This window comes from Chenopodium album, chromosome 17 (assembly GCF_948465745.1).
Source record: "Chenopodium album chromosome 17, dcCheAlbu1.1, whole genome shotgun sequence".
Taxonomy (NCBI): Eukaryota; Viridiplantae; Streptophyta; class Magnoliopsida; order Caryophyllales; family Amaranthaceae; genus Chenopodium; species Chenopodium album.
This window is the reverse complement of record NC_137850.1, coordinates 51,249,562-51,277,552: the sequence shown is the minus strand read 5'-3', so window position 1 is coordinate 51,277,552 and position 27,991 is coordinate 51,249,562. Positions and strand designations below refer to the sequence as shown.

The 27,991-nt window shown below is 39.6% G+C and overlaps 2 protein-coding genes and 1 pseudogene across 2 annotated transcripts; 1 reads left to right on the top strand and 2 right to left on the bottom strand.

Annotated features, from left to right (window-relative positions):
- Positions 1 to 333: 333 nt before the first annotated feature.
- LOC145588611 (Golgi SNAP receptor complex member 1-1-like) lies at positions 334 to 7,224 on the bottom strand. The gene is made up of 5 exons (XM_081645238.1): positions 7,093 to 7,224; positions 6,363 to 6,590; positions 5,256 to 5,423; positions 1,395 to 1,508; positions 334 to 885 (listed from the first exon to the last, which is right to left on the bottom strand). Exons 1-5 carry the CDS (start codon positions 7,222 to 7,224, stop codon positions 772 to 774), a joined length of 756 nt encoding a protein of 251 aa, XP_081501364.1. The 3' UTR covers positions 334 to 771.
- A 2,451-nt stretch (positions 7,225 to 9,675) lies between these two features.
- LOC145589291 (uncharacterized) lies at positions 9,676 to 11,783 on the bottom strand (annotated as a pseudogene).
- Positions 11,784 to 12,956: 1,173 nt separating this feature from the next.
- On the top strand, positions 12,957 to 27,832 carry LOC145588575 (wall-associated receptor kinase-like 6). Its single transcript, XM_081645206.1, has 3 exons — positions 12,957 to 15,223; positions 26,351 to 26,428; positions 26,527 to 27,832. Exons 1-3 carry the CDS (start codon positions 14,305 to 14,307, stop codon positions 27,774 to 27,776), a joined length of 2,247 nt encoding a protein of 748 aa, XP_081501332.1. The 5' UTR covers positions 12,957 to 14,304; the 3' UTR covers positions 27,777 to 27,832.
- Positions 27,833 to 27,991: the final 159 nt, after the last annotated feature.

Sequence of the window (27,991 nt, the reverse complement as noted above, 5' to 3'; positions counted from 1 at the left end):
ACACAAAGAAACAAGCCCAACTGAAAACAAAGAACCAACGGCGACTAATTGAAAGATGGTTCCGAAAGACCATAGCTTTCTTCTCGAATTTGTTCCAGCACTACTAGATTGAGGAGCAACCTGGATCCTTGCATATCACTCAATCAAACAAAAATATATCATCATAAAATGGCAAACTAGTGGGTTGGGAGCTTGGGACCATATGGCATATTCTCCATTTAATATCCTGATATTTCATCATTTCTGTGGTTCAGGAAAATTCTAACTTACACCTGCTGTTAAAATAAATGTACACGAGTTTTTAATCTCATTGTAAGTAACTGCCTACGCATATCTCTTCAAAAATTACACATGCACAAGTATATAGCTATTGACCTTTCAATGTAAGGAAGAATAGAACGACCTTTCAACTTGCAAGGTAGGATTTAATGTATGCAGTTGGTTACCCATAGCATACACACATTATACAGTATTAAGAAAAGGTACAATCCTATACCAAACACAAGTTCACACAACTTACTATACTGACTTTACATGAAAGTAAACAAAAAATGACCCCGACATGCTGTTATCAATCCCATTAACTTCATTCTTAGTCCTCATGGCATGCATTTTCGCTTTTTCTGTCCCCACAATTCGCAGATGCTAGCTAAGTGGAAGGTAAAGAGGATCTTCCATGGGATAAAGCAAGGAATTGTGAACAGTAGCCTCCAGATGATAAAGCAGGGAGAAGTCCCCCGAGTCTCCACAAAGAAATCCAATCATGTTGCCCTACTTGGTGAGCCAGTATATGAATATGAGGAATGTGCATACAGATGCGACGAGCGAAAGTATGATAGTGTCCATCGACCTTTTCCTCTTTATAGAGGCAAGAATTTGATTCACCTACAGCATTGTCACAAATTATAATACAACATATGAGAATGGAGCTAGCTATTAGTTAGAGGGATGCAGGGCCCTAAACGAGTAAACGGACCCACAACAGTATAACCAATTATGGTGTTTCTTGTTGCTATTCTTATGGTCCAATTCACGTCTAATATTTATGAACCAAGCCTCCATTGTATCAATATCTACCAATATTATGCAGCTTTGACATATTAGGGTTACTCTCACTGCACATTGGATTTGGTATGATCATAATGTCACGATTTGATATTAAAATGAAAGTAGGTTATCATTGATAATAACTTTTTCTGTCAGTACTAAATCCAATGTGTAATAAAATAGGGCTACCGATGAGAATTTCACCAACATATTATTATCCGATTCACCAACCTCAATTTAGCTTTTGATGCTAGCATAACAATATCACAACATACATCTACATGACTCCATAAATTTGAATACTCGAGTAATCTGACAGCTTGCAAGAAAGTTATCAAATTACATACCGTTGGAAGACGGCTGCTAACATTACTGATCTTTGAATTGATGCCCCCAAAAGTTGAACGCTGGAGTACTAGTGTGCCAAGGGTAGATTGTGCTTGAGAAATAACAGAATCCATCTGCAATCAGTGGAATGATTACCAGTGGTATCAAATCAATGAAGCACAAAGGTAAGAGACTTAACCAAAATGAATAGTGTCTCAAAAATTTAATATACCCAATATCCTGAATTTCTTGGAGCAAGTTCAACCTGTCCATTGTAGGCTGAAAAGTATGCTTTTCCTAAGGTAGCTGGTTTGAATAATGATGTGCTTAGGACCTTCCTTTTCATCTCACTATCCTCAAGTCAGACAATATTAACTATAATTATGCCATTTTAGACTGTTCCTGCTCTACACAAGAGATTCTCAGGGATATATCGATTGAGATAAATTTGAGAGCTCATTTTATGAGTATTTATTTGATTTATTTGGACATAACCTGTGAAGAAGTAGAGCAAACACTTGACAATTTCCTTATGGCAGTTTAATGTATGAGGGTGGTGAAACTATAAGCTCTTCCTGATTAATTTGGGTACAAGATTGAACATTTAAGGACATCTTGTTATCCTATCCTACCCCCGGAATATGTAGCTAATAAAGATAAAACTTGCATTGAGACAAACAAAATTCTATTCGAGCATAATTGTCAATAAAATAACATTTTAACTACTCGTACATCACAAAGTACAAACATTCCACTAATTCTAATAAGCATAGTAATGGGTGAAACAAGTTTTATCTAGTTTCAAGTATAATGACCCCTATAGTAATTGCTCACGGCTTATTCTTTTTCAGCATCATTGGGTGACGTGGGCCATTCTTAATTTTGGCCATACAATAATGAAGCATAACAGCTCAGCAAAAAGTCAATAAAAACACTGAATTTCCTACTAGAAGCTTGACTATCAAAGGCTAGACTGGCATCGTCAAACTTCTAATCCAGATATTCCCCAATCAGAATACATGGCTAATAACCCTTAGGTAGCAAAGACAAGTCATCTCACCTCCCCTGCCCCCACTACCCACCAAGTCCCCAGGTAGATATGTAGTCCAAAACAACTTATTGGAAAGTATATGTCACCACTACACTCTTCATCAAAAATTCATGGCTAAAAAAAAATGTTGTCTCCTCAATGGAGTGAGACTCACAACCCCCCCCCCCCCCCTTTTTTTTTTTTTTCCTGTCAAAGGCAGGCACCTAATTCATTATCACACATATCAATTAGCCAAAGCCCAAAGGCAAACAAAAACATCATACTGTCAACATATTGCAATTCCATAGAATATTAGAAACAGCCTGGCTAATATTTTTCAGCCTAAATCTTGTTATGACAACAACAGATGCTGCCTCCAACATTGGCCAGTACTATCCAGTATGCACCAATCACATTGACCACAAACATCTTATCAATTAATCAATCAAAGCCTTAATCCCATAAGCGGGGCTGGCTACATGAACCAAAATTGATTATTCCGTATAGTCATCCACATAAATCTTCCTCCTCCATCCCTTATGATCAAATACCTCATTGGCTCATTCACATGCAAATCCATTTGCTTCATTATCATTCCTAGCTCCTTCCAACCAAGTCATTTTCGGTATCCCTCTATCTCATAAACATCTTATAATATTCTAAAATATTGTAACCATGGTATTAAATCTCGGCCGCATCACCACATTGCAACTGCATTGTAAGGGAATTCGAACCAGGAGGGGCCCTCTAAACTCGGAATTTTCTCCCCTCCTACAACACCTTTAACCAATTAATCTGCCTCATTGTTCCTTCCAAATGAAATAGCTCCAAATATGTAGACTCATATGACCAAGATATACTCCTCTTCCTCAAAGAAGAAGCAATATTTTGCCATTAAAGACGTAATTTTTTGCCATCTGCTTGAATATAGTCTAACTTCAATATTACAAATTTCGAGATTAATTGGGGAGGAACACATGTTGAGAAATTCAGATTTATGATGTCAAAGTAAACAGCCAGAGAATGACACATCATATAACACTATAACTCCATTCCATTTGGCTAATGGGTGAGAAAACTAAGAGAGAAGACAAGTCTTAAACTAATATTTACCTACTGTTTTTTTTTCTAGCATAAATCACTCCTGGAACTCAGGTTAGTCAAACAACACTCAAGTCCTAACAGATTGCAGTAAAATCTCTCATAGAAATAATGATTCCCCTGTCTCCCATTCAGAATTCAAACTTTTAAATCTCCCAACTCATCATCAATAAGGATCCATATATTACAGCTGCTACCACAATTTTACGGAAGGTTTTCCAGAGTCCTAAGATGTCAGTAATCCATAAAAGAAAACTCTCTCAATTGCCAACCACGGTATTGAGAAAGATCAGACTTTTATAACCCTCTCTAACATACTTCTTATCAATCAATCATTCAAAGCCTGAATCCCAAAGTGGGGTCGGTTACATGAATGAAAAGTAATTATTCCGTGTAGTCATCGACAAATATCTTCCTTCTCCATCCCTTACGATCCAATGCCTTATCCTCATGCAAATCCATATACCTTTCTAACATACTTCGTATGTTTTCATACATGCCTTCCTATATGGAGCTCCAAACAAGGCATAGCTGTTGCATCTCTTGACAAGGCCCAACTTAAAGTTGTTTGATAGTTGGCATTTTGTGCTTCTAATAGGTTGTTAAGTAGTTAGCTCTTTGTTTCTTTTTGTCCAAGTAGCTTCTATAGCCATAGATATCTTTGCTTGATCAGAATATTACTACAAATTTTATTTTTCACCTATAATTTTATTGTTTTCATTCTTTACACTCCTAGTGTTGGTTTTGCTTCAGATCTTTTTAAATTCAATATTTATAAGGCCATATTGGCAACAACTGACATTGGCTGACAACAACACTGATATATAAATATGTTTTAGATAAAATTCTATAGGACTTTCATAAGACCAGTGTTGTTTTATAGTCCTGAATATCAGGCATCTAAGAAGCACATTAAAAAGATAGAGGTTACAAAATTGTGCATGTTAAGATGGATGTGTAGGAATACTAAAAAAAAAAAAGTTATTCGCAAGAAAGTGGGTATTGCAGACAAAACAAGAGAAAATTGCCTGCGTTGGTTTGGAGAGTAAGGCGAAAACCCAAGGGTGCATCGGTACAAAAAGTGGAAGAGTGGGACCAAGGAGAGCTTAAACAAGGTAAGGTAAAGGAACCGAAATGACTTGGTTGGAAGGAATTAGGAAGGATATGGATCAAATGGATTTGCATGAGAATGATGTATTTGAACGTAAGGGATGAAGGAGCAAGATTTTTGTGGATGAATCTACGGAATAACCATTTTTGGTCCATGCAGCCGACCTTGCTTATGAGATTAAGGCTTTGATTGATTGGTTGATCGATTGATTTAGATCAAATTAAGGAAATCAATATACTACTAATAAATGTTCAGTTGAATATTGATGGTTCATCCTAAGTACCAAGCACAACACAACCTACAGGCATTTCTTCGAATATTAGTTTAGGCAAATTAATAACTCCCCACTTTCTGCCATAGGTTTACAACAGCCAGACTCAATGCCGTAAACCATTTATAGATATGCTATAGCAACAGCTCTATAGATTACTGCAAAAGATATATTTTTCTATAGTAATTTCAAAGGCTGATGTAAACAATCAGAACCTTTTTGTAGCACTACATAACTACAGCAACTATGGAACTGCTATTTACGATGATTACTGTTGTTGTGACCATAAAGGACAACGGATAACAAATCCAATTCAACTCTCCATTGGTAGAACTGAAGACATAAGTAATGATAATTTTGTCTAATACCTGCCCTGTGTTCCTGCTGATAGTTGTATGCTCCTTTAGCAGAGATTGCTCCACTGAATTTCCTCCTCCTTCTAAGTCTAGCCTGCTACGATCAAATTCCCTGAAGTCTTGTAGCAGTGAAGCGTGTTCTTGCTTAGCTCTAAGGCTGGACCGAAGCCGATAAAACTCCTGCACTTCAACCATGTCAAACATTAAGTTAGATCTCAACAATCAACCGGGCATCAAGCTAGTACAAATAATGCAACAGTGACTCAGGATGTAGAAAAAGATAAAGCATCACTGTAAAGTGAGTAAACAGAAGAAATCATTACTGCTAGTGCAATAGTTTGAAATCATTGACAATACAGATTAGAATCACTAAACTTAATGATATACAGCATGGAATCAAATTCAGCGTTTCTAGTACCCATTATCCATAATAACGTAACATCAGTTTCCACAGAATAATGTTCTTTTCAATATTAGTAACTTTACAGAATAAATTGTGAAGAGAGTGAGGGATAGCTCAAGTGGTTAGAGATCCCTCCTGGTTCCAAGAGATCTTGGGATTGATTCCTCATCACCAGCCCTTGTCATAAAAAAAATAAAAAAAAAATAAAGTGAAAACCTCTGCTGAATGTGCCCTCCAAACTCTCTTGACAGCATATATATTTCTTTTAAGATGCAAAAGGATGTATGAACTCATAATTCTAACTAGGAGCTAGTCCCTAGATCGTTGTGCAAGGTACACAGCATTCAATCATTTTTCACCTTAGACAAGGATAATTTTAGGCATTGAGCCCAATAATCCAGCTTCTTCTATTGAAGTAACAACCTTCAATATTGTCTTAAGAATTGATTAAGCAAGAAAAACTGCCATGCAATACAGAATAAGTTGATTTCTCTAAGTTCAGAATTAACGTGTACACAGATATATATCTAAAGAATTCAAATTTGCCCCTAATTGTTACTATCTTCTTTCTTCCCCAAACCTTTACATTTCACATTTATTAAAAATAATACGAACAGCACAAAACACACACACATACCATGCATAACAATAGAGTTATGAAAATTTTAACACTCTCATCAAGTAAGTCTCTGAAGTGAAGATGCAACATAACATACCTGAGTTAAATCTTGAAGGATCTCTTGGTGTCTGGTTAAGGTGTGAGAAACCATCTCTGAGCCTCCAGATGACACCCATGCTCGCATCTGATTGTTAACTAGATCAAGCTGCTTTAATAGTTGTTCTATTCCAGACTCAAGATTGTTATCTGTTGTTTCAGCTTTTGTAGCAACCAGTTTGCGGTATGAATTCATCTGCTCATCCAGCTGCGCTTCAAGTTTCCGAGCCTAAATTGCGGAATTACGACATATCAAGTCTTAAGAATAACTCAATTATCTGCCTCTAAACTATACGCAACACCCCTTGTGAATGAAGGAGCGAGGAAGGAGACAATTACGAAAAGAACATTGGGTTGGTCATTGCATTGTGTAATGAATGAATGAATGTCATAAAATTCCTTTTAATTAGCATAAACAAAAGGAATTGTACCCCGCAATTAAGAAAATGGTAAGTTTGAAATTCTACTCTAGAACAATTCTACAGCTTCAAGTATCAATTAGCAATTCAAAAACGAATTGACTTGATTATGATCAAGAATCATCCTTCAACCATAAGTTATATTAAATCTGATTCTCAACAACAATCAGTGATTAATTCCTAACCCTAAAACATGTCAATTGGTACAACCATAACAGTAAAGCACCATCACAGTTTCAAAATTCAACTGTAAAAATTCCAATGAATTCCCAAATAAAGTCAAAATTAGCGAAGCATTAGAAAAAAGCAAACCTGTTTTCGGAGGGCGTCCCAGGAGCTAGGGACATCCATGGTGGCAATCCAGATCAGGAGAGAGATTGGATCGTCGGTCACTGACAAACTAAACAAGGAGAAAAGGGGTTTGTTAATTTTTATTGTTACCATCAAAATAATAACTTACGAGTTACGAGTATTACTTTTATTTTGTTATTCAATTTTCTTCCAACTTGTTTACGTCAAGTGCGTTTGACGCAACTGCACCCAAGCCATATCACAATTTACAAAGGATAGATTAAGTGGTTAGAGTTTCCTTCCCAATTCTAAATCTGAGTTTTTTTCTCCATTGTAGGAGATCTTAAAATCGATTCTCATCCACTTCATTAAAGCCCACTATCATTAAGGCATTAACCAACTCTACCATTAGACATTAAATGCTTTTTATGTTTCTTTTCAATTACATTACTTTTCAAAAAACTGAAGTTTTAAATTAGTTACATTAGTAATTTTTTTTATTAACTAAAACGTGTCAGTGCTAAAACACAGAGTGTCAGATTATGTATATTTTTCGCAACGAAAAATAATCTTTAATTATTGTAATAGGTAGTTATGGGTGGTTTTAAAAAAAAGTAAATGGTATTTTTTTTTTATATTATAATATATAGATGAAGTGGAAGTGGTGGTTTTTTTTTTTAAAAAAAAAAAAAAAAAAGAGTTGTAAGTTATTCAAAAAGATTATTTTTAGGTACATTTGTAATAAGAGATGGATGCTCTCACATCGAAAGTTGATGTTAGGGCCTATATTTAGTGTGTATATTGTATAGCTAACAACCCTATCTCATGAGCCCTAATATCTTGTTAGGATTATATAAATACGCTTCTCATACTCTAATGAAACTATGAAAATTTATTTCGTGACATGGTATCGGAGCCAATCAAATTCTAAATCCCTAAATTTCTATAATCTACATTCTAAATCCCTAAACTCAATTTCTGCAAAAAAATTTTTAAATTTCTAGTTTGAATTTCTAGTTCGAATTTCTGCTTCGAATTTCTGGTCCCTAAATTCTGGTTCGAATTTATATATTTTTATGGGGTTGCCTCGTGTTGGTGTTCTTTGGACCCTAAAATCTGTTCTACTGCTTCGAATTTCTAGTTCTAATTTCTTAGACTCTCATTGATCAATAGTGGTGAATGACACTAATATTATGTCTTCTTCTATTACTCCCAAACGCAAGTCGAATCTCTATTGCACTCATTGTAATCGTATGGGTCATGATTACGATGGTTGTTTTCTTGTTCATGGCCTACCCGAATGGTGGCTGAACAAATATGGTAACCAAGGACGCTCGGCTGCCACTTCTACTGCTCTACCTGCCGCTTCTTCTTCACCTGTTGCTTCTATGTTGCAAGGTCTGCCTTATGGCTCTGTTATGCCCGCTGCTCCTCTGCTCACTGCTACTGCTCTTCTTGCTCTGTCGCAGCTTCTGCCATCCCGCGGCCCTGTCCCACGGTTGCTGCCTCCCTCTCGCCGCTTCTGCCAGGCCGCGAGGATATCTCGCGCCCCTGCTTCGCGGCTGCTGCCTCCTCTACCTCACCGCTACTCCCTATTTCCGCCAATACCCCTATTTTGGGTGGTGTGTTCGGTTCTCCTACAGATTATATTGATGATGATTATTTATCATCGTCGTGGATTATTGACACCGGTGCATCCCATCATGTTACCGGCAATGAGAAATTTCTACAAGATGCTCACTCAATCATTTCTTGTCCTGTTGGTCTTCCCGATGATGCTAAGGCCATGGCTACTAAGGAGGGTCGTGTTGTCTTGGCGGATAGGATTACTCTTCAACATGTTCTATTTGTTCGGCAATTGAATTGCAATTTGATTTCGGTATCTAAGTTGATTGATGATTCTAATTGCTTTGTCCGATTCACTAATTCTCTTTGTGCTATACAGGATCAATCCTCGAGGAGCTTAATTGGAGGCGGTGAACGAATAGATGGACTATATTATTTCCGACGTATCTCAAAAGTATGTGCAATCACGGGTCCGAAAATATCTACATTTGAGTTGTGGCATCGTCGGAGAACAAATCCTTCCTTATATAGGGGTTGATACCTCAACCTAGTGAAGGCTTTTCGGGTAGAATTTCTTGTCTTACACCAAAGCAAATCCTAGCGGGTTAGTCCTTAGACAGAACAATATCTACTAGTGGGCTCATATTGACCTGGAGTGTTACAATCAAATTTTGCAAAGATGGTGATGCGTGAAGGCTAGGCCTAATTAGTTGGCTCATTTCTTTTTTATTTTTATCCAAGAGAAGTAAACTATAACATTTCTAACCATTTTGTAATTGGCACTAGACACTAGTATGTGGCAAGTCTTTAGGAATAGAATTACTCCATAGTAAAAATATTTATGAGGAAGTATATATAATATGTACTCTCGGTTTGCCAAATTTAGTTTGGTTTACACAAGCCTTGATGGCTTATGACTAATGACTTGTACATGGTACTCGTATTATATATGAGATGATAATAAAGCTTTATTTGTTGAGCAGAGGTAGTTAAACATGAACTTAATTGTATTTGATCAGGAAAAGTAAATAAGTAAAGTTATTCTCCTTGCCACCCCATTTTATGAGCTCGTTTTTGCCACAAGAGTGCAAGTTTCATTTCTCGAAGTATGAGTGCCTCGGCATTTTCTCGAGCTTCTTCGCAAGTTTCGATAGCAATAGTGCATTTTTCAGCTTCACGTTGATACTGAGAAGCCACTCTTCGTGCCTCTCGGTATGTTGCATTCATATGACGAATATGCTCTTGCGCAACAACTTCTTGCAACTTCAGCTCCTCCATAAGAAGCTCTGCATACTGCTTTTCCATCTCTTGCTGGAGCTCTGGATCACTTTTACCACAATCTACTCATTTTCACCACACAACTACAGTAAGTATGCAGTACCGAGTATATTTATAAATGATTAATTCCAATATTTATAAATTGCAAGCTAAGAAAGTCAAGACTAACAGACAAAATTTAAAAATAAATATACATTCATTTTTATTTTTTAAGAAGAAGAAGAAGAATGAAGAGGTTGTATTACCTTCGGTTGAAAGGTTGGCCAAACCTACACATTAAACCAAAAAAGTATGAAGGTTAATTGATTGCATTGAAAAATCAAAATGAATAATGTGCCATATCTTTAATGATCCCCTTGAGGAACGATTTGCCAATGTGGTGTTGAAAAATAAAGAAATTATTAGAATAGTGTTCACCTAAAAATATTTCTCAATTTAGTGTCCATGTAGATTCGGAAATTACGAACCTAACTTTTTTCTAATAAAATCCTAATAAATATGTATATCATCAAATTATTATTATTTTTTTTTTTACACAAAGAGGTTTTTTTCTATTACTTACTCAAATCTTAATCAAGGAGAACATCAGAGATTACAGTATGTAGGATTTCTTCAAGCCAAACATTCATTTATGCATATAAGATATATCTTTATAAAGTCAAACATCAAATTTTTTTATCTTAAATAATGCTTACGATATCTTAATTTTATTTAACATTGAGCCTCATCATTAATGCTTTTGTATTTTATTAATAGTAAAAATGGATATATGCACTATGGAGTATGAATATGTAGTAATATAAATATTAAAAATTTTCTAGCATCTGCTGACTTGCGAGTAATCAATAAGGGAGCATAACTGCGTAAAGCAACTAGGTTAAGCATGTCCCTAACAATGATATGACCAAAGCTAGACATTTCATGCTTCCCCTGCTTCAAATAAGTGAATTGATTACTGCAGTCCGTTTATAGCATATTTGTTATGGATATAAATTGTCAAAAAAATATGTAACATGAAACATCAATGTTTGGAACAATGGTTAATTAAAACCCTTAGAGAATAGTATTGAGACTCCAATGATTTTTTTATTTAGACCTTAAATACGAAGCGATAAAAATTAGGTTTAGAGTTTTCCAATCCTAAGTGAACACTACTTTGAGAAATATTTTAAAGTGAACACTATTTTAGTAATTTCTTTATTTTTTAGCACCAATTTAGCAAATCGTTCCCTGTTGAGTTAAAATAGTATAACTAACACCCAATTCATTATTCATATAAGAAATACAATCTCAACATTAAATAGTTTAACACCCAATTCATCAAATTATTCATACAAGAAATACAATCTCAACATAATTAAAAAGGTCAAAAATAATAATAAGTAGAAAAAATAACATTGTTAATTTAAGTAAATCATAACAATAAGCAATCAATATTAAAATGACATTTTAGATTACATTGCATGGTGATCGAATCTGAACAAAATTGACATTGAAGCTCTTTGTAAGCCTTGATTGATTGTTTGGCAAAACATTTACTAATAATGTATGTTAAATCATCTAGAATTATTAAAAACAAAAAGATTAGATCTAAAAAAAAAAATAAGTGGTGATGAGTATAATAATTAAAGAGAATAAGGCTAAGAGAAAGAGAGAATACCAGGAACAATTTTAAGAATGGATAAAGGAGGTGGACAGTCACAGATACAAGGAGGACAATTAGAAGATGTATGATGTCCCAGTTTGGTACCCTTGTTTACCTTTCAATATAAAGCCGGACCAAATATTGAAACTGTTAATGCAATTCCAATTACCATTAAACAACTTTTTGCACAATTATTTCCCGATTGTCGTGAACCACTTGACATCATACCTATACTATTCTATTCTTTTTTTTTTTTTTGGAAGAACTATTCTTTTCTTTCTTTGTTAAATCTTACAACACTTTAACCTTTTATCTTCTATCTTGCTTGCCCACTTTTTAGATTACTAAATAAATTAAAATGCAAGGGGTATTCATTTCACATCTTAGCTATTTGCAATTTTTTATAAAAATTAAATTAATTACTGTATAATTCCTTTTGTAATTGTCAAACTTTGTTAGTAATTACCTAAAGTTGAGGAAACAAAGTGACACGAAGCGGAGGTGGTTATAATAATATACTTCATGTCACTTTCTACTCCCACTTGTACCCTCGATCTACATCTCAAACTCTTGCATTTTACACATTACTGCATCTTCTATCCTTGTTCGATCGAATTATTAATCTCTGCAAAACCATATTATTTTGGAAAAAAAAAATTAAAAAAAATCATGCTTGTATACATTCATGTTAATATCTATTCATTTGATTCAATTGAGCCTACTTTTGTTAAATTAATCAATCAATACACTTGTTTCTGCATATGACTTATTACGCTTTAATTCAAATTATTATCTACTACTATTCGTAGTAATATCACACTGCTACATACGCTCAAACTTAATGCTTCAAAGGGATCCCTTATAATTCTTTTTCATATTAATTAATTAGAAAAGTGAGACATTTAGTGTTACTGTTACACTTACGCAATTTGTGGAATACAAGATTTGTACCCTAAACCACTCAAGTGTTGCATAAGTAAAGTATAATAAGTTGTTAAAAGAACCACTCAAGTATTCAACCAAAAGCTTAAACTAATGATCGAAGCCTGGAAGTAAGTTTAATACGGAGTACTCTATTATAAATGAGGGGGATACCCACTTTGTCAACAAAAACATAGATTAGTTGAAAAGAGAGTTAAGTATAAAAGTAGGTACTATCTTTTTCCATTTTTTACCTTTTGGGTACTCTGTTTTTTATTCACCTTTTGGGAACTCAAATTAGGAAACCAGTGACTTAACCAAACATAAACCAACCGGAGTAAAACACAGTCCCTTAGCTAAATAAATACAGAAAAAACACAGTCCCTTCATCGAATTTTCTGTCCAAAAAACACAGTCCCTTATTTATTACTTGCATAACAGCCAAAACAGATAGGTCCTTCAATGTTTCCTTGCAAATACAGAGTACATAATTAAATCCAAAAACTAGCTGTTGCAATCAAAATGTTAAACAAAAAAGATTCACAGCAACTTCATAGCAAAAACAAAAAAAAAAAAAAAAAAATTCACGGAAACGGAAGGGGAAGGAAGAGGGTGCTTAGAGTTGGATGGGGATGAGGGAGCGGTGGTTGGAAATGGACCACCCTCTTCCCCTTTTCTGCCTTTTACTTCTACCTAAGGTAGCACACCACGGTCGCGGTGATGACGACACCAGCAGAAACAACACCAATAGCAGGCAATAGAGTCTTAATTCCTGTAAATCCATCTCCAGCAACTTCTCTTTTTGCAACTCTATCCATTAATTAATTTTTCAGATTCATCCGATTTCTTCGCCAATTTATCCAATTTCTCCTACAATTGATTCACCTTAGCTTCGGAAATCTTCAACGAAGCCTGAAGTTTCTCAACCGAATTCTCAACCTCCTCCTTCTTGATCAAAAGTGCAGCAATTCCATTCTCTTTCACCTGTTTCTTTCTCTGACCCAGATGTTTCGATGGCGGGGGAAGGGGTTTTGTGGGCTTTTGGAACGGTGGGGGAGGATTTTAGTGGTTGTTTCGAGGAGAAAGAGGGGGTTTACGGGAAAGGAGGAGGTGGCGGATAGGCGGCGGGATGCATGGTTGGTCTGGGGTGGGTTCGCCGGTGGGGTAAAGGGAATTGAAGTAGATTTTTCGGTGGGCCGGGGTAAGGGAAATTGTGGCAGCTAGGGTTGGGGATTCCGGTGGGCGGTGGTGGAGGGGCTGGGTGGGGGTTTCGTTTTTTTTATATTTTTCTTTTTTTTTTCTTTTTTGAACCAATCACAATGTAACATATGTCACATAACCTAGGGACTCAGTTTTTAATTCACCTTTGGTTACCTTTTAGTCGGAAAAAATGTCTTTGAGGTCCCAAAAGGTGAAAAAATAAGATAGTACCTACTTGGATACTTTTATACTCAACCAGAGGAACGAAACAAGTGCAACGTCAAGAGTTGTTATTAAAAAATAGTACTCCTTAATACAAAAGAAAGCACAAGTGCAAACTCAAAACCAATTAATGTCATCTTTATTCAACATATCTAGTCCATTATTAATATATTGTTGGGCCAACAGCCAAAGCCGGCGTAATTGAAGTGCTCTTTATTTCAAGTTAGTCAGAAGACTTAAAACCGTGTTTAAACGCGGTATTACAGTAAAGAATAATGAAGATTTCTCTTATTGTATTGCTAACTTATAAAAGCAGCCGTCTATCTTGTATTATTTGAACAACGAGCTTAAAAAAATAAAAAATAAAAAATAAAAAATAAAAAATAAAAAAAATACTTGGTATGATTTGCGTATTGAAATTGTATTGCTTCATGTCAATGTTGTGGGCAGTAGCAACACTTATAGTAGCATTGTCTACTGTTCCTACAAGAAGCATGTCAATAGCAAAGCATGGGTGTCAGGAAAGCTGTCAAAACTCATCCATCATGATACCATTTCCATTTGGCATAGGTGCCGATTGTTACTACGATCCGTGGTACGAAATTGTTTGCAATTCATCATCTTCATCTTCAGAAACACCGATTCTGAGTTCATTTGGCGTGGAAGTATTAAACATAACAAGTTGTTCGAGTGGTAACTGTGGTATCTCTGATCTAAGAATACAAGTTGCAACTCAATGGCAGACGATATGCACTTCACAAAAACAAGTCATAAATGACATGGATAGAAGCCCTTTTAGGATGTCAACTTCAGAAAATCATGTAGTGGTTAAGGGTTGTCCAGGGGTTGCCATATTGATGAATCGAAAGGGAAAAACTGTTGCTGGATGTTCTTCGGTGTGCAAGGGGAGTACCAACACTGCAGAAGAAAGAGCAAGCCGTGGTCGTGGTACTTGTGATGGAGTCGGGTGTTGCTTGATATCAGCAGATCAACAATACTTGGGGGTTGATTTTTATCAGATGGCTTTGAGAAGTAATTATGTTGACACGAATCATACTTGTGTAGAGTTCGCGTTAATGGAGAATAAGATATCTGCTACTGACAGAATGGCTAGAGATGATCTACTCCTGACTCTATGGCAGTGGATGCCTCCAGCATTACCTCAAGGAATTCGAATGTCTTCTGACAGTAACCATCAAAATGATAGTGATTTCTCTTGTAAAGCCTTTTGTGGTTCTTACGATGAAGTTCAATGTGTTAATATCTGTACTTGCAATGATGGTTTTCAAGGAAATCCATACATTTCTAACGGTTGTCAAGGTAATCAATCTTTTTTTTTTTTACAACTGATTAATATATACAAGTTTTTCCAAGCTGTATGGGATAATACCGACAACATAGCCGTTTGGCCGATAAACACCTTAATGTTACAAATTATATGTACAATTAATAAACTAGCTTAGCATCCACAATAGCCGGTTTCTCGGCCACGTGGAGAGCAGCTTAAAACCACGCAGGCACCTGCCACCTATAAGGTCGGTGCGCCACCTATAGGGGTGTGTAGCACCTGCTTGGTTATCCCCCTATATATACCCAGCCACATTTTCATATTAAAGGTACAATCTCTCAATCTCTCTCTCTACACCTTTTTCTCTCTCTTCAAACCTTCTTCCTCAGATTACTAACTTTAGCATCGGAGCGGTTATTCCCGGATAACCCCCGGGCTAGGTTATCTGTGCTGACTGTGCAGGTATCAAATTGGACGGTAAACCTTTACCAACCCCCAAGACATCTCGGTATCGGAACTCACCCGGAACAATTGGCGCTAGAAGGAGGGGGTAATAACTTCTATCGTCCAAAAAAGACCTCCCACAGTCATGGAAGGAAATACCGAAACTACACCCATCCCAGAATCAGAAAACCGGAATTTTGATAGCGGCATCCTGGCAACTGCTGGCAACAGGGCCGTAAACACTATACCGGAAATAACGGTGGAGGATGAAACCCACCTTCTTTATAAGGATACGGTAAACATACCGCTAACACCGGAAAGAACCCAAGCTACCCCGGATCCCTGGGGAGAGTTCACTCCGGAAGAGTTAGAGATAACGGCCAAAGTCATGCAGGCAATGTCCCGAAAAAGGAAAGAGGCCGGGATTGCGGCCACGAGAGAACCACAAAGAAGGCCGACACCGCCTGTAATTATCAACCTTGAAGATCGGTTCAATCAGGCCGAACAGCAGCCTCAGCCACAACCACCACCGCGTGAGGTGGTGATGCCCTCTGAACGACAGGTCACAAGAACTGCGCAAAGGGAGGAATCAGAATCGTACCGACAGGAGGCCAGTAGCGGGCCGCCGAGGCACTTAGCCAGGGCCATCATCCGACTAAAAACGTCTCCCTTTACGCAAGGGGTCCTTGATCAACAAATGGAAAAAATAAAAATGCCGGCGTGTACCTATGACGGCAAGGGTGATCCAAAGAGGTATGTAGCGGCCTTTGAAAGCCATATGCTGCTATATACCGATACTGACGCGGTATGGTGCAAGGTTTTCCCTACAATGCTGGTAGGGGCTGCCTCAGATTGGTTCACTAATCTCCCACCTGGGTCTATCGACTATTTTGAGACCCTTGTTGAGATGTTCACAAGTCAGTATGTGAGCAACAGTGCAAGACAGAGAACCTCAGGGGAACTTATGTCTATCAGACAAAGAAGGGACGAATCACTGAGAGATTTCGTTCGGCGTTTCAATAATGAAGCTAATACAATTCCAAAATTACAGCAAGAGATAGCCGTCATGGCTTTGATGAGTGGTCTAGCCGACAGTGATTTTAAGAGATACATGGCGCGGAAATCCTTCCCCAACCTAGGGATAGCTTTCGGAAAAGCTCATGAGTATATCAAGAGCGAAGAACTTCTGAAAGCAGGCAACCAGACTGTCTCGGCAGACTCATCTCGGCGACAAAACACGTATGTACCAGTAGAAACCCCGGTGGAAGGGGTTAGAAGGCAGAACCCACAAAAAGCGAATAGACCTGCCAGAGGTCTAGGACGGTACAATAATTATACTCAACTGAACACACCAAGGGCCGCTATTTATTCAATAAACCAGCACAAGGAAGATTGGACCCGGCCGGCACCAATGATAACGAAGGGCCGAGATATAAAGAAATATTGCATGTTCCACAAAGATGTCGGCCATTATACCGAAGAATGTATCCAGTTGAAAGAAAACATTGAAGACCTTATTAGAAAGGGACACCTCTCCCAATACCGGTCTCAGGGGGGAACTAGCCGACAATCAGCACCATTGGCCCGACAAACCGAATATCGAAAGCAAGGAGACCTGTCAACACAAGATGACACCTGTCGTCCAGGCCATACCGATTCTTATCGGCAAGGTACTGCACCTCCTGGACGTAAGATAACCATAGAAGTAATTACTGGAGGGCCCGTGCATGGGGGTTCCGTTAGCGGTGCAAAGAAAAGCTTGTCGGAATTCAAGCATGTGGTGAACGCTTTACGAGTAGATGAACGACCTCGACCCGCGATAATGCCACGCGTATCATTCTCCGAGGACGATGCAAAGGGTATAGTTTTTCCTCATGACGACCCGTTAGTGTTGATATTGGCAATCAATGGGTGCGACGTCAAGCGCGCGTTGGTAGACGGGGGCAGCTCGGCAAACATTTTGTTCGCAAGAGTGTTTGATGCAATGATGATAGGTCGAAAGTACCTAACGTCGGTGTCGTACCCGGTTATCGGTTTTAACGGGTCAACAGTTAGACCCGAGGGAAGTATAATACTGCAAGTAAGAATTGGGGAGGGATCGATGGCACGGGACGTGATGACAGAATTCCTGATTGTAGACGTGCTGTCAGCATACAACGTTATTATTGGTAGACCATTGATTCATGATGTACAAGCAGTGGTATCGACATATCACCTCACGATGGTTTATGTGTCCAATTTCGGCAAAACAGAGCGTATCCGAGGCAGTCAAACAACGGCAAGAGAATGCTACGTATCGGCATTAAAGCAACCTGGCCGACAAAGTCCAGCGAGCTTGCACAATCAAAAAAGAGAGCGATCCCCCTCTACCCAAGATTTGGCAATGACGAATTTTGACACAAGGCCCGTAACTGTGCCGAGACCGCTGCCGGGAGGAGAAACAATTGATGTCGAATTGCAGCCTGGAGTTGCCAATCGTACAGTGAAGATAGGCTCCGATATGGATAGCGATATGCAATGCCACTTGATTGAACTCCTGAGAGAGAATGCGGATGTTTTCGCATTCTCGGCCGACGAAATGCCAGGTATTCACCCAGATGTAATGGTGCACAAGTTGAATGTTGATAGGCGAGCTAGGCCGGTACGACAGAAGAAAAGGAACTTTTCAACAGAAAAAATTGAAGCGATACAAGCAGAAGTGAACAAGTTGTTAGCGGCAGGTTTTATAGAGCCGTGCACATATCCGGAATGGTTAGCCAATGTCGTAATGGTTAGAAAGCCATCTGGAAAGTGGAGAATGTGCGTTGATTTTACCGATTTAAACAAGGCTTGCCCGAAAGACTGCTATCCCTTGCCGAGAATAGATCGACTGGTTGACTCCACGTCAGGCCATGCACTTTTAAGTTTTATGGATGCCTTTTCTAGATACCACCAAGTCAGCCTCTATCAGCCGGACCGAAACAAAGCGGCATTTATCACAGATGCTGGAGTTTACTGCTATAAAGCCATGCCTTTCGGGTTGAGGAATGCAGGAGCAACATACCAAAAACTTGTAGATAAAGTTTTCGCCGACCAAAAAGGAAGAAATGTCGAAGTTTATGTTGTCGACTCCATTGTAAAAAGCCGTCTAGCTGCAGATCACATTAAAGACTTAAGGGAGACGTTCGATACTCTACGACATTATCGGATGAAGCTGAATCCCGAGAAGTGCGTGTTTGGAGTCAAGTCCGGAAAATTCTTGGGCTTTATGGTTAGCGAAAGAGGAATAGATGCTAATCCCGACAAAGTAGAAGCTATCCTCAGCCTTCCGCAACCGAGGTCAATTAAAGATATACAAAAGCTAACAGGCCGAATGGCGGCGTTAACGAGATTTATCAGCAAATCTGCCGACAAGGCTCTGCCATTTTTCGTAGTTCTACGGCAAAACAAGACTTTTGTTTGGGGACCAGAGCAGGTCAAAGCATTAGAAGCCGTTAAGAATCATCTACGATCATTACCAACAATAGCAAGGCCGGAAACGGGGGAAACACTACAACTTTACATCTCGGCATCCCCCAAAACGGTAGCAGCTGTACTACTAGTGGAACGGAAGAAAACGCAGATGCCTATATATTTTGTAAGCCACGTGTTAAATGCTGCAGAACGACGATACCCCCTAGTAGAAAAAACCGCATATGCAGTCGTAATAGCGGCAAGAAAACTGCGACCGTACTTTGATGCACACACCATTGAGATTTCAACAAATCAACAATTAGAGAAATCTCTTCAAAAGATGGAAACCTCTGGCCGACTGCTGAAATGGGCAATTGAGTTGTCGGAATACGCGCTGATCTATAAGCCCAGGGTGTCGATCAAGGCCCAGGCGCTGTCCGATTTTATAGTCGAGACCTCTTACAATGAAGAAGAGGAAGAAATCGGCATCTGGAAAGTGTCCGTTGACGGCTCTTCAGCCGCAACCGGATCCGGGGCCGGTATAATCCTTGCTTCCCCACAGGGAGATATATTCGAATATGCAATTAGATTCAAGTTTAAGGCATCCAATAATGAGGCTGAGTATGAAGCAGCACTGGCCGGGGTCCAATTATGCATAGCGGCAGAAGCAAAGAAAGTAGAGCTTTCCACGGATTCGCAGTTGGTAGCAAGCCATTTTGATGGGACATACGAAGCACGTGAGCCGACAATGATGGCTTACTTAGAAAAGCTCCGAAGTGCGACAGCAACACTTAATCAATTCGTAATCAACCTAATACCATGTGGGCAAAACACTCAGGCAGATGCATTGGCAAAATTGGCAAGTTCAAGTTTCAATAACTTAGAACGCACAGTGATGGTTGAGGTTCTGGAACACAAAAGTATAGACGAAAAAGAGCAAAAGGAAGTCAATTGTGTGGCGCAAAGCCGAGAATGGTATGATGACATTCTGGCATATAAGTTGCAGGGTGTACTTCCGACAAATAAAAGCGAGGCACAAAGGATCAAGAAGGATAGCGTCTGGTTCATTATGTTTCGGGGCATGCTGTACAAGAGAGGCTTCTCACAGCCATTGCGTAGATGTCTAACGGCATATGAGTCAGCGAGACTAATAGAAGAAATACATGAGGGTGATTGCGGTAATCAATCAGGCGGCAGGTCAATGTCCTTAGAAGCAATGAAAAGAGGGTATTATTGGCCGACAATGAGCTCAGATACTCTATCCTACGTCAAAAAGTGTGACAAGTGTCAGAAATTTGGTCCAGTGATAAATCAACCACCTAACGACTTAACACCTATCCTCAACCCTATCCCATTCGCCCAATGGGGGATGGATATTGTCGGACCTTTTACTTCGGCAACGGGAGGCCGTAAGTTTTTGATAGTAGGAATAGACTACTTCACGAAGTGGATCGAGGCGGAGCCGGTTGCGAAGATAACTGCTAATGAGGTGAAGAAGTTTATCTGGAAAAACATATTCACCAGATTTGGGTTGCCGATAGCAATGGTATTTGATCACGGCTCGCAATTTGACTGTAATCCGGTCAAAAATTTCCTCAGCATATATAAGGTGAAGTTCGCATATGCCGCAGTTTGTCACCCTCAATCCAATGGCCAAGCTGAAGCCGCTAACAAACAAATACTAACCGCACTGAAAAAGAAGATTGACGACGCCAAAGGCCTTTGGGCAGACTTGGTGCCGGAAATATTATGGGCTAACAGGACGACAACAAAAGAGACGACAGGAGAATCACCTTTCAATCTGGCGTTTGGATCAGAGGCTGTCATCCCTGCAGAAGTAGGGTTACCGACATTTCGAGTTCAACACTTCTGCGAGGACCAAAATGATTTATTATTACGACAGCAGTTAGATTTCTTACCAGAAGTAAGGTTAACGGCTTCCATTAAGTCTGCAGCCTATAAAAACAGAATGAGCCAAGCCTACAACAAGCGCGTCAACCATAGGCCGTTAGAAGATGGAGACCTGGTGTTGCGTAGAACAGCTGCAACGGGAAAAGGGAATGCCGATGGTAAATTCACGGCAAACTGGGAAGGTCCGTATCAAATATGCGAAACAATACGCCAAGGCTCCTATCGTCTTATGACATTAGAGGGAACCCAGTTGAAAAATGTTTGGAACGCAGCTGTCCTAAAAAAGTATTATGCTTAATCCTATGTATTTTGTACTAAGTTAGCTAAATTTGATACGTGTTTGGTACCAATAGTACTTAGATGTCGGCATAACTATTCCGTATGTATTTTGTTCTAAGGGTGTCCGCAAATTTTATTTTGGCGGAGAGCCGTTAATAAGAAATGAGAAGCAAAAATGAGAACCATCTGCCCACTTTCGATATGGACTTGCAAACGGCCTAGCTAGCCGTAACAGCCATTCAAGTGCCGGGATGGTTGGATAACTATGCACCTAAAGGTGAGTTGAATAGACGGTCTGATCCACTGTCGTTGCTCAGCCTGCTAAAGGTCGCAAGAGCGGATTTATTCAAGAGGAATAATGGATTTTTGTTCTCTTCAAATCCATCACGGCAGTATATTGTTCAAGGACAATACTGAGTTTCACGAATAAATGCTAAGGCATTTACCCGTAAAACTGCGGGGCAAGCGTATTATGAATATTATGAATAATAAACAAAATTAACTAGAACAAGCAAAATTGACAGCTAACAAGAGCACAAGAGCAAATATCACAGACAAAAAATAAAAGCATGGTCATCAAAAGAGAACGGATTATCATACGCAGCCGATAGTAATTAAATAGTGTGCTAATAAAACAGTTAGATAAGCAAAATACTTGTCCCTTATCGGAAATAATTATACAGACATAAGTTTTTTAATAACAAAGTTGAAGCAGAAACAGATAAGATGACGGCCCAAATATTTCAGTTCTCCTTGGAATCGGACTCCTTCCCTAATCCGTCATCATGGGGAGGAGTAGCAAGAAGGGCGTCATCAAACTCCTCTTCAGGAAGGCCGCGAGGGTCGAGATTCTTCATTGTAGCAAGGCTGGGAGGGTCATCAAAATACTCCTGCTCATAGCTAGTGGGAGATAGATGTCGGTCAGAACCGTACGCATCCTCCACTGCCTGCCATTTCTCCTCATCCCACTCCTCGGCCTTACAAACGCACCGATGCGCAGCAACCCAACCGCCGGTATAGCGATCAACCAACTTGTTACGGTACAAGTCCGACCGTAAAAACCGATTGACAGCTCTACGCTTTATGGCCGGCTTTTCCGAACGCAGTAGTTCAAGGCTATCCTCGGCCCTCTTCCTGCCGCTCTTCTCGGCTTCCAATTGCTGCTCAAGATCAGCAATTCGAGCCTTTAGCTGAGTTTGATCCTCAAGCTTCTTGAAAAGCTCATCACGGTCAGCGGCTTTGCTCTCCATCAGCTTCAGCTTGCCCTTATAACCTTCAACCTCAGCATTGTGGGCCTTGCGTTCATTATCAGCCTTTTTCAGAACAAGCTCCGCCTTGTCTGCCTGCCTCTGATAGTGCCTATACATATGGACGACCTCAACAGCAGAGTTGACGGTCTTCAAAAAAAAAAATAATAATAAATATATATATAAATAAATAAAAGAGAAGAAAGAAATAAAATAAAGAATTTAAGTGACATACCTTCAGTAGGCTGTTCATCATTTCACCACAAGGAGCCACAACGCGGCCAGTAGGCCTATCGGCAGGAGTGGGTAGATCTTTCAGCATTCGCCAGCCAAGGCTACCCCCAGATGACGGATCATCAAAATGAACAGACTCACCTCTGTTCACCATCAGCGTTGGGCGCCAAGGCTCACTGGCATTACCAGCTGGGAAGGCCGAGAGCTCATCTGCTACTTCTTGAGGAATTTTTACATGTGGTACCTCAATGAACTCCGACACAGAAGCAGGAACAAATGCGTTCTGGCCGCTAAGACCAGATGCGCCGATGTTAGCCCGAGTGGTCACCTTGGTAACAGTAACGACCTTCTCGGCTTCAGAGCGGGGCGGCTGCAAGGACGACAGGTCGATATCACCGACATCATCCTCGTCCAAGTCCACAACGCTGAGCTCGGCAGCGGGAGCTTTTGGCTGACTGGTTTGTTGGTCAGAAGCGGGAGTTGTCTTTCGCTTCTTGGACTGATCATGGTCGCTGGCTGACGTAGTCCTTTTTGACCTGCCGGCACCACCACCCCTCCTAAGGGGAAGAACAGTGGATCCCGCTGGTTTCGATTGAGAAACAGCCGTCATATCTCTTCTATCTCTTCGCTTACCCCTTTGAGCTCTGGTAGCAAACTTCGGAAGATTGTCGAGCTTTTTCTGGGGGTTGGGAGGGCACTGATGCTTGACGCTGCCGTCAGGATAAAGACCGAGTCGGGCGTTGTCTAATTTGTCAACACCTGTTTAAAATCGTGACAGATGAACGGTTAAACCAACGATAAGAACCACGGAAATATCAGACAAATGATGAATCAGGGAAAAGTTAAAAACAAAAAATAATAATAATATAGGGAAAGCATGCAAGGAAAGAATTACAATATAAGCATAAAACACGAAAACTGTGTGCATATAAATGACTAAATCATACCCATTGAGTCAGTATGGCAGAGACCGACATGAGACAGGGGAGCGTTGCCCAGAATATAGTTACAGTTGGGCAGCCACTCCCTTGGAACGACCTTAATTTGTCTACCCTCGTTAACATAAATACACTCAAAAAACCGAAAAGCTTTTCGTTCAAGCTTGCCTAAACTTCTATCCCTAAGTGTATCAAACCAGGTATGAGGAGGATAGAAGGTCCTTCGCAAAGCAAAGTTGTCAGGAACCTTTAGAAAATAAAATTGATTCTGCCAATTCTTACAGCTAGTCAGCTTTGGCCACACTGTAATTCTACCACTAGTAGTGAGAAGAGACCACCAACCAGGTGATTGACTGTCTTTTTTAAGACGGTGAATCTTACGAACAAGATTCAGAGTTAGCGGAAAATCCATATAAATCATTGTCCATACTAAAGACACAATATTGCGAACAGCAGGAGGAGTTAACTGGGCGATGCAAATATTCCAGGCCCTAAACATTTTTTCGATGAAATGATGAAGCGAAAAGCGGAGTCCGAACTCCAGATGTTTGGCATACACGGCAATGTGCCCAGCTGGGCAGTCAAACACAGTGCTACCAGAAGGCGGTAGAGTAAGAACATAGTCATCAGGAAGCCCGAAAAACCTCTTCCCAACACCGCAATAATCCTTCTCGGCAGCAGTTGCTAACCATTTGTCGTCAATAACGACAGTCTTTACCTTTAGCGTATCGGCCATCACTAGAGGTCGTCGGTATTGCTCATCATCCTCTTCTGAATTGTAACCTTCGTCTAATGCTTCCTCGGCGATGATTTGTTCGCCTAGGTTAATGTCATCATTGATATCGGAGTCAGTCTCTGAGTTATCGGACCCAGACTGCCGTCCACTTCCGCCAGCTTCTTCTTCCTCTCCCTGATTTTCACTACCTCCGCCTTCCTCATCTGAAATCTCGTCCCTACCTGATGCTGCGCTGCGTTCAGTAGATCCCATGTCTTCTTCATTAGGACCTGACGCTTCGGCTTCAGGATCAACAAGAGGCTCTTTACCAGGACGCCTATTAGCGCTCTCGGCCTGGTTAGGATCAACGCTAGGACGTTTAGTTCTCGGCATTTTCTGGACGCCGATTTTACCGAGATTAGAACCGTATTCGTCGAGGAAGATATATGATTCAATGTCCTCAATAACACTGATAGATTCAAGTTCAACAAGATCAAGGTCTTCTAATATACCAATGTTAACAAGCTGAGAAGGCTTTTCAGCTTCCTTTTCTGACGTTGAGGACAAGTGCACAAACGGGTCAGCCTCACAGGCCTCACCCGCAATAGAATTTTTTATAGATTCACGCATAACCAACTCAACACACACAGAAACATCAAAACCCACTACATACAAGTCACAAACATCGAGCAATAAAATTAAAAAGAGAAATTCAAAGTTTTTTTACCTCTACACGAAGCGAACAACTTCGACGAATCGCAAAAATAGAACGGAGCAACTAAGTCTCGAAAGTAGCTAAATTCCGTCGACCAAAGTATGACCCAAGACAATCTTCGCACGGACAATCACTCGGAGTAGCAACAGAACCGTTTTTTGGGAATTTCTGAGAGATTTTTTGGGAATTTTTTGAGAAATTTTTTCGCAAAAGTAAGATGAAATAAAGAAACTATCCGTATTCCTTATTTATACCCCCGTTAAACAGTAGTTTGATTTGACACTTGGTGCATGAAATCCAACGATGAGGATTAAAGCACCTCTTCATCAAGAATCGCTAGACGTCTGACACGTGCCCCCATACTTTTTGCTTATTTTCAATTTTTCCCGCCCAGAACATTTCCCAAATAAAACATATTTAAGACATAGTAGCCTATCGGTGCTTTGCTCACCTTGGGGGTAAATCGGAGATTTTTATCTCCAAGTACTTATCTTTGTGTTGAGCATAGCACTATTGGTGCTTTGCTCACCTTGGGGGTAAATCGGAGATTTTTATCTCCAAGTACTTATCTTTGTGTTGAGCATAGCACTATCGCTACTTCGCTCACCTTGGGGACTATTCGGAAGTTTTTCATTCTGTAAATATATATTTTGCAGTTAAAGTGCGAACGTTGACTCCTTATCAACGTCCCCACTTGGGGGGCTAGTTGTATGGGATAATACCGACAACATAGCTGTTTGGCCGATAAACACCTTAATGTTACAAATTATATGTACAATTAATAAACTAGCTTAGCATCCACAATAGCCGGTTTCTTGGCCACGTGGAGAGCAACTTAAAACCACGCAGGCACCTGCCACCTATAAGGTCGGTGCGCCACCTATAGGGGTGTGTGGCACCTGCTTGGTTATCCCCCTATATATACCCAGCCACATTTTCATATTAAAGGTACAATCTCTCAATCTCTCTCTCTACACCTTTTTCTCTCTCTTCAAACCTTCTTCCTCAGATTACTAACTTTAGCATCGGAGCGGTTATTCCCGGATAACCCCCGGGCTAGGTTATCTGTGATGACTGTGCAGGTATCAAATTGGACGGTAAACCTTTACCAACCCCCAAGACATCTCGGTATCGGAACTCACCCGGAACACAAGCTAAGCTTCCTGCAATATTTCAAATACATATCGTCGCACTAATTGTACAAGTATATATTTACCTTTGATTGATTTTTCACTTGTGTGAAGATCCATGCAAAGAGGGTACGGACCGTTTATCCCTCAACTGTAAAAAGAGGTCCTTGATAACTTCAGCACCAATTCTAGGTAAGCACACCATGAGACATATATAGTTACTTTTCGGTACTTGTTCAAATATACATCTTTCAATAGCAGCTAAAAGACTAGTAGTCGTATGTGTGCAGGGCTTAACATAGTTTTGGGGTCAGTAATGTTGCTTCTTCTATGTTATGGGCTGTACCGCTTAGTGAAAAGATGGAGGCAAATCAAGCAAAGAGCTAGATTCTTTAAAAGAAATGGTGGTTTACTGTTACAACAGCAGATGATCTCCGAAGGGGGTTTTGTGGAGAGTACAAGAGTCTATACAGCCCACGAATTAGAGAAATCCACGGATAATTTCAACACAAGCAGAATTCTTGGCCACGGAGGTCAGGGTACTGTCTATAAAGGCATGTTACTTGATGGAAGATTGGTGGCCATTAAGAAGCCTAACAAAAAGGTAGACAGGAATCAGTCAGAACATTTTATTAATGAGGTGGTTATTCTATCCCAGATCAACCATAGAAATGTTGTTAAACTACTAGGATGTTGCTTAGAGACACAAGTTCCATTGCTGGTGTATGAGTTCGTACCAAACGGAACACTTGCTAAGCATATACACAACCCTAGTGAAGACTTCCAAATAACCTGGAAGATGAGGCTGCAAATAGCTGCAGAAATAGCTGGAGCTCTTGCCTACTTGCATTCATCATCCTCTACGCCTATCTATCATAGAGATATTAAGTCCACAAATATACTGTTGGATGACAAATACCGAGCAAAATTATCAGATTTCGGTACTTCAAGGAGCATGATGATCGATCAAACTCACTTGACAACTCGTGTGCAGGGGACGTTTGGCTATATGGATCCAGAGTACTTCCAATCAAACCAATACACAGAGAAGAGTGATGTATATAGTTTTGGAGTAGTGGTGGCAGAGATTTTGACTGGCATGGCGCCAGTATCTAAGGACAAATCCGGGGAATGGAAAGGGTTGGCAAATGAGTTCCTGTATCGCTTTGAAAATGACGACTTACACGAAATTCTAGATGCTCAAGTGATAGACGAAGCAAAGGAAGAAGAGTTAAAAGTTGTAGCGAATATGGCAAAGCGATGCATGAGTTTGAGCGGGAAGCAAAGGCCTACAATGAAAGAAGTAGCATGTACACTAGAAGGAATGAGATCACCATTCTCTTCGGATGCACGACTAGATCAAGTAACATTAAATGGAGGTAGAGGTGATAATGATGTGATCATGGAAATGGGGAAGATGAATGATGCAAGTTCAACCACATGCTATTATTCTTATTCTTATTCTTATTCAGCCATGAATAATAACAAAGTTATAAGTAGTTGTTATGAGATCCAACCGCTCGTGCACAACTCTGTATAAAATGTAGAGACATATACATCCTATTCCTACATACTAAAATTATAGATTAAATACAGTACTAATTATAACCACATCTTGTACACACATACGACTTTGACTAGTTGCAATTTTATTTTCTTTCTTTTACAGTATTTGATTTCGAGGTAAATATAATCGTGCAGGCACAAAAATAAATGAAATAATTTTAAATGAAATAAATTAAATGATCGATAGTC

What these genes read in the sequence shown, in the direction of transcription:
- LOC145588575 (XM_081645206.1), top strand. Translation starts at nt 14,305, where the DNA reads ATGATTTGCGTATTGAAATTGTATTGCTTCATGTCAATGTTGTGGGCA. An exon ending in CATTTCTAACGGTTGTCAAG is followed by an intron (nt 15,224 to 26,350) that starts GTAATCAATCTT and finishes ACTTGTGTGAAG; the next exon opens with ATCCATGCAAAGAGGGTACG. An exon ending in AACTTCAGCACCAATTCTAG is followed by an intron (nt 26,429 to 26,526) that starts GTAAGCACACCA and finishes GTATGTGTGCAG; the next exon opens with GGCTTAACATAGTTTTGGGG.
- LOC145588611 (XM_081645238.1), bottom strand. Translation starts at nt 7,224, where the DNA reads ATGGTAACAATAAAAATTAACAAACCCCTTTTCTCCTTGTTTAGTTTG. An exon ending in TCCTTCAAGATTTAACTCAG is followed by an intron (nt 5,424 to 6,362) that starts GTATGTTATGTT and finishes GTTGAAGTGCAG; the next exon opens with GAGTTTTATCGGCTTCGGTC. An exon ending in TCAGCAGGAACACAGGGCAG is followed by an intron (nt 1,509 to 5,255) that starts GTATTAGACAAA and finishes CACTGATTGCAG; the next exon opens with ATGGATTCTGTTATTTCTCA.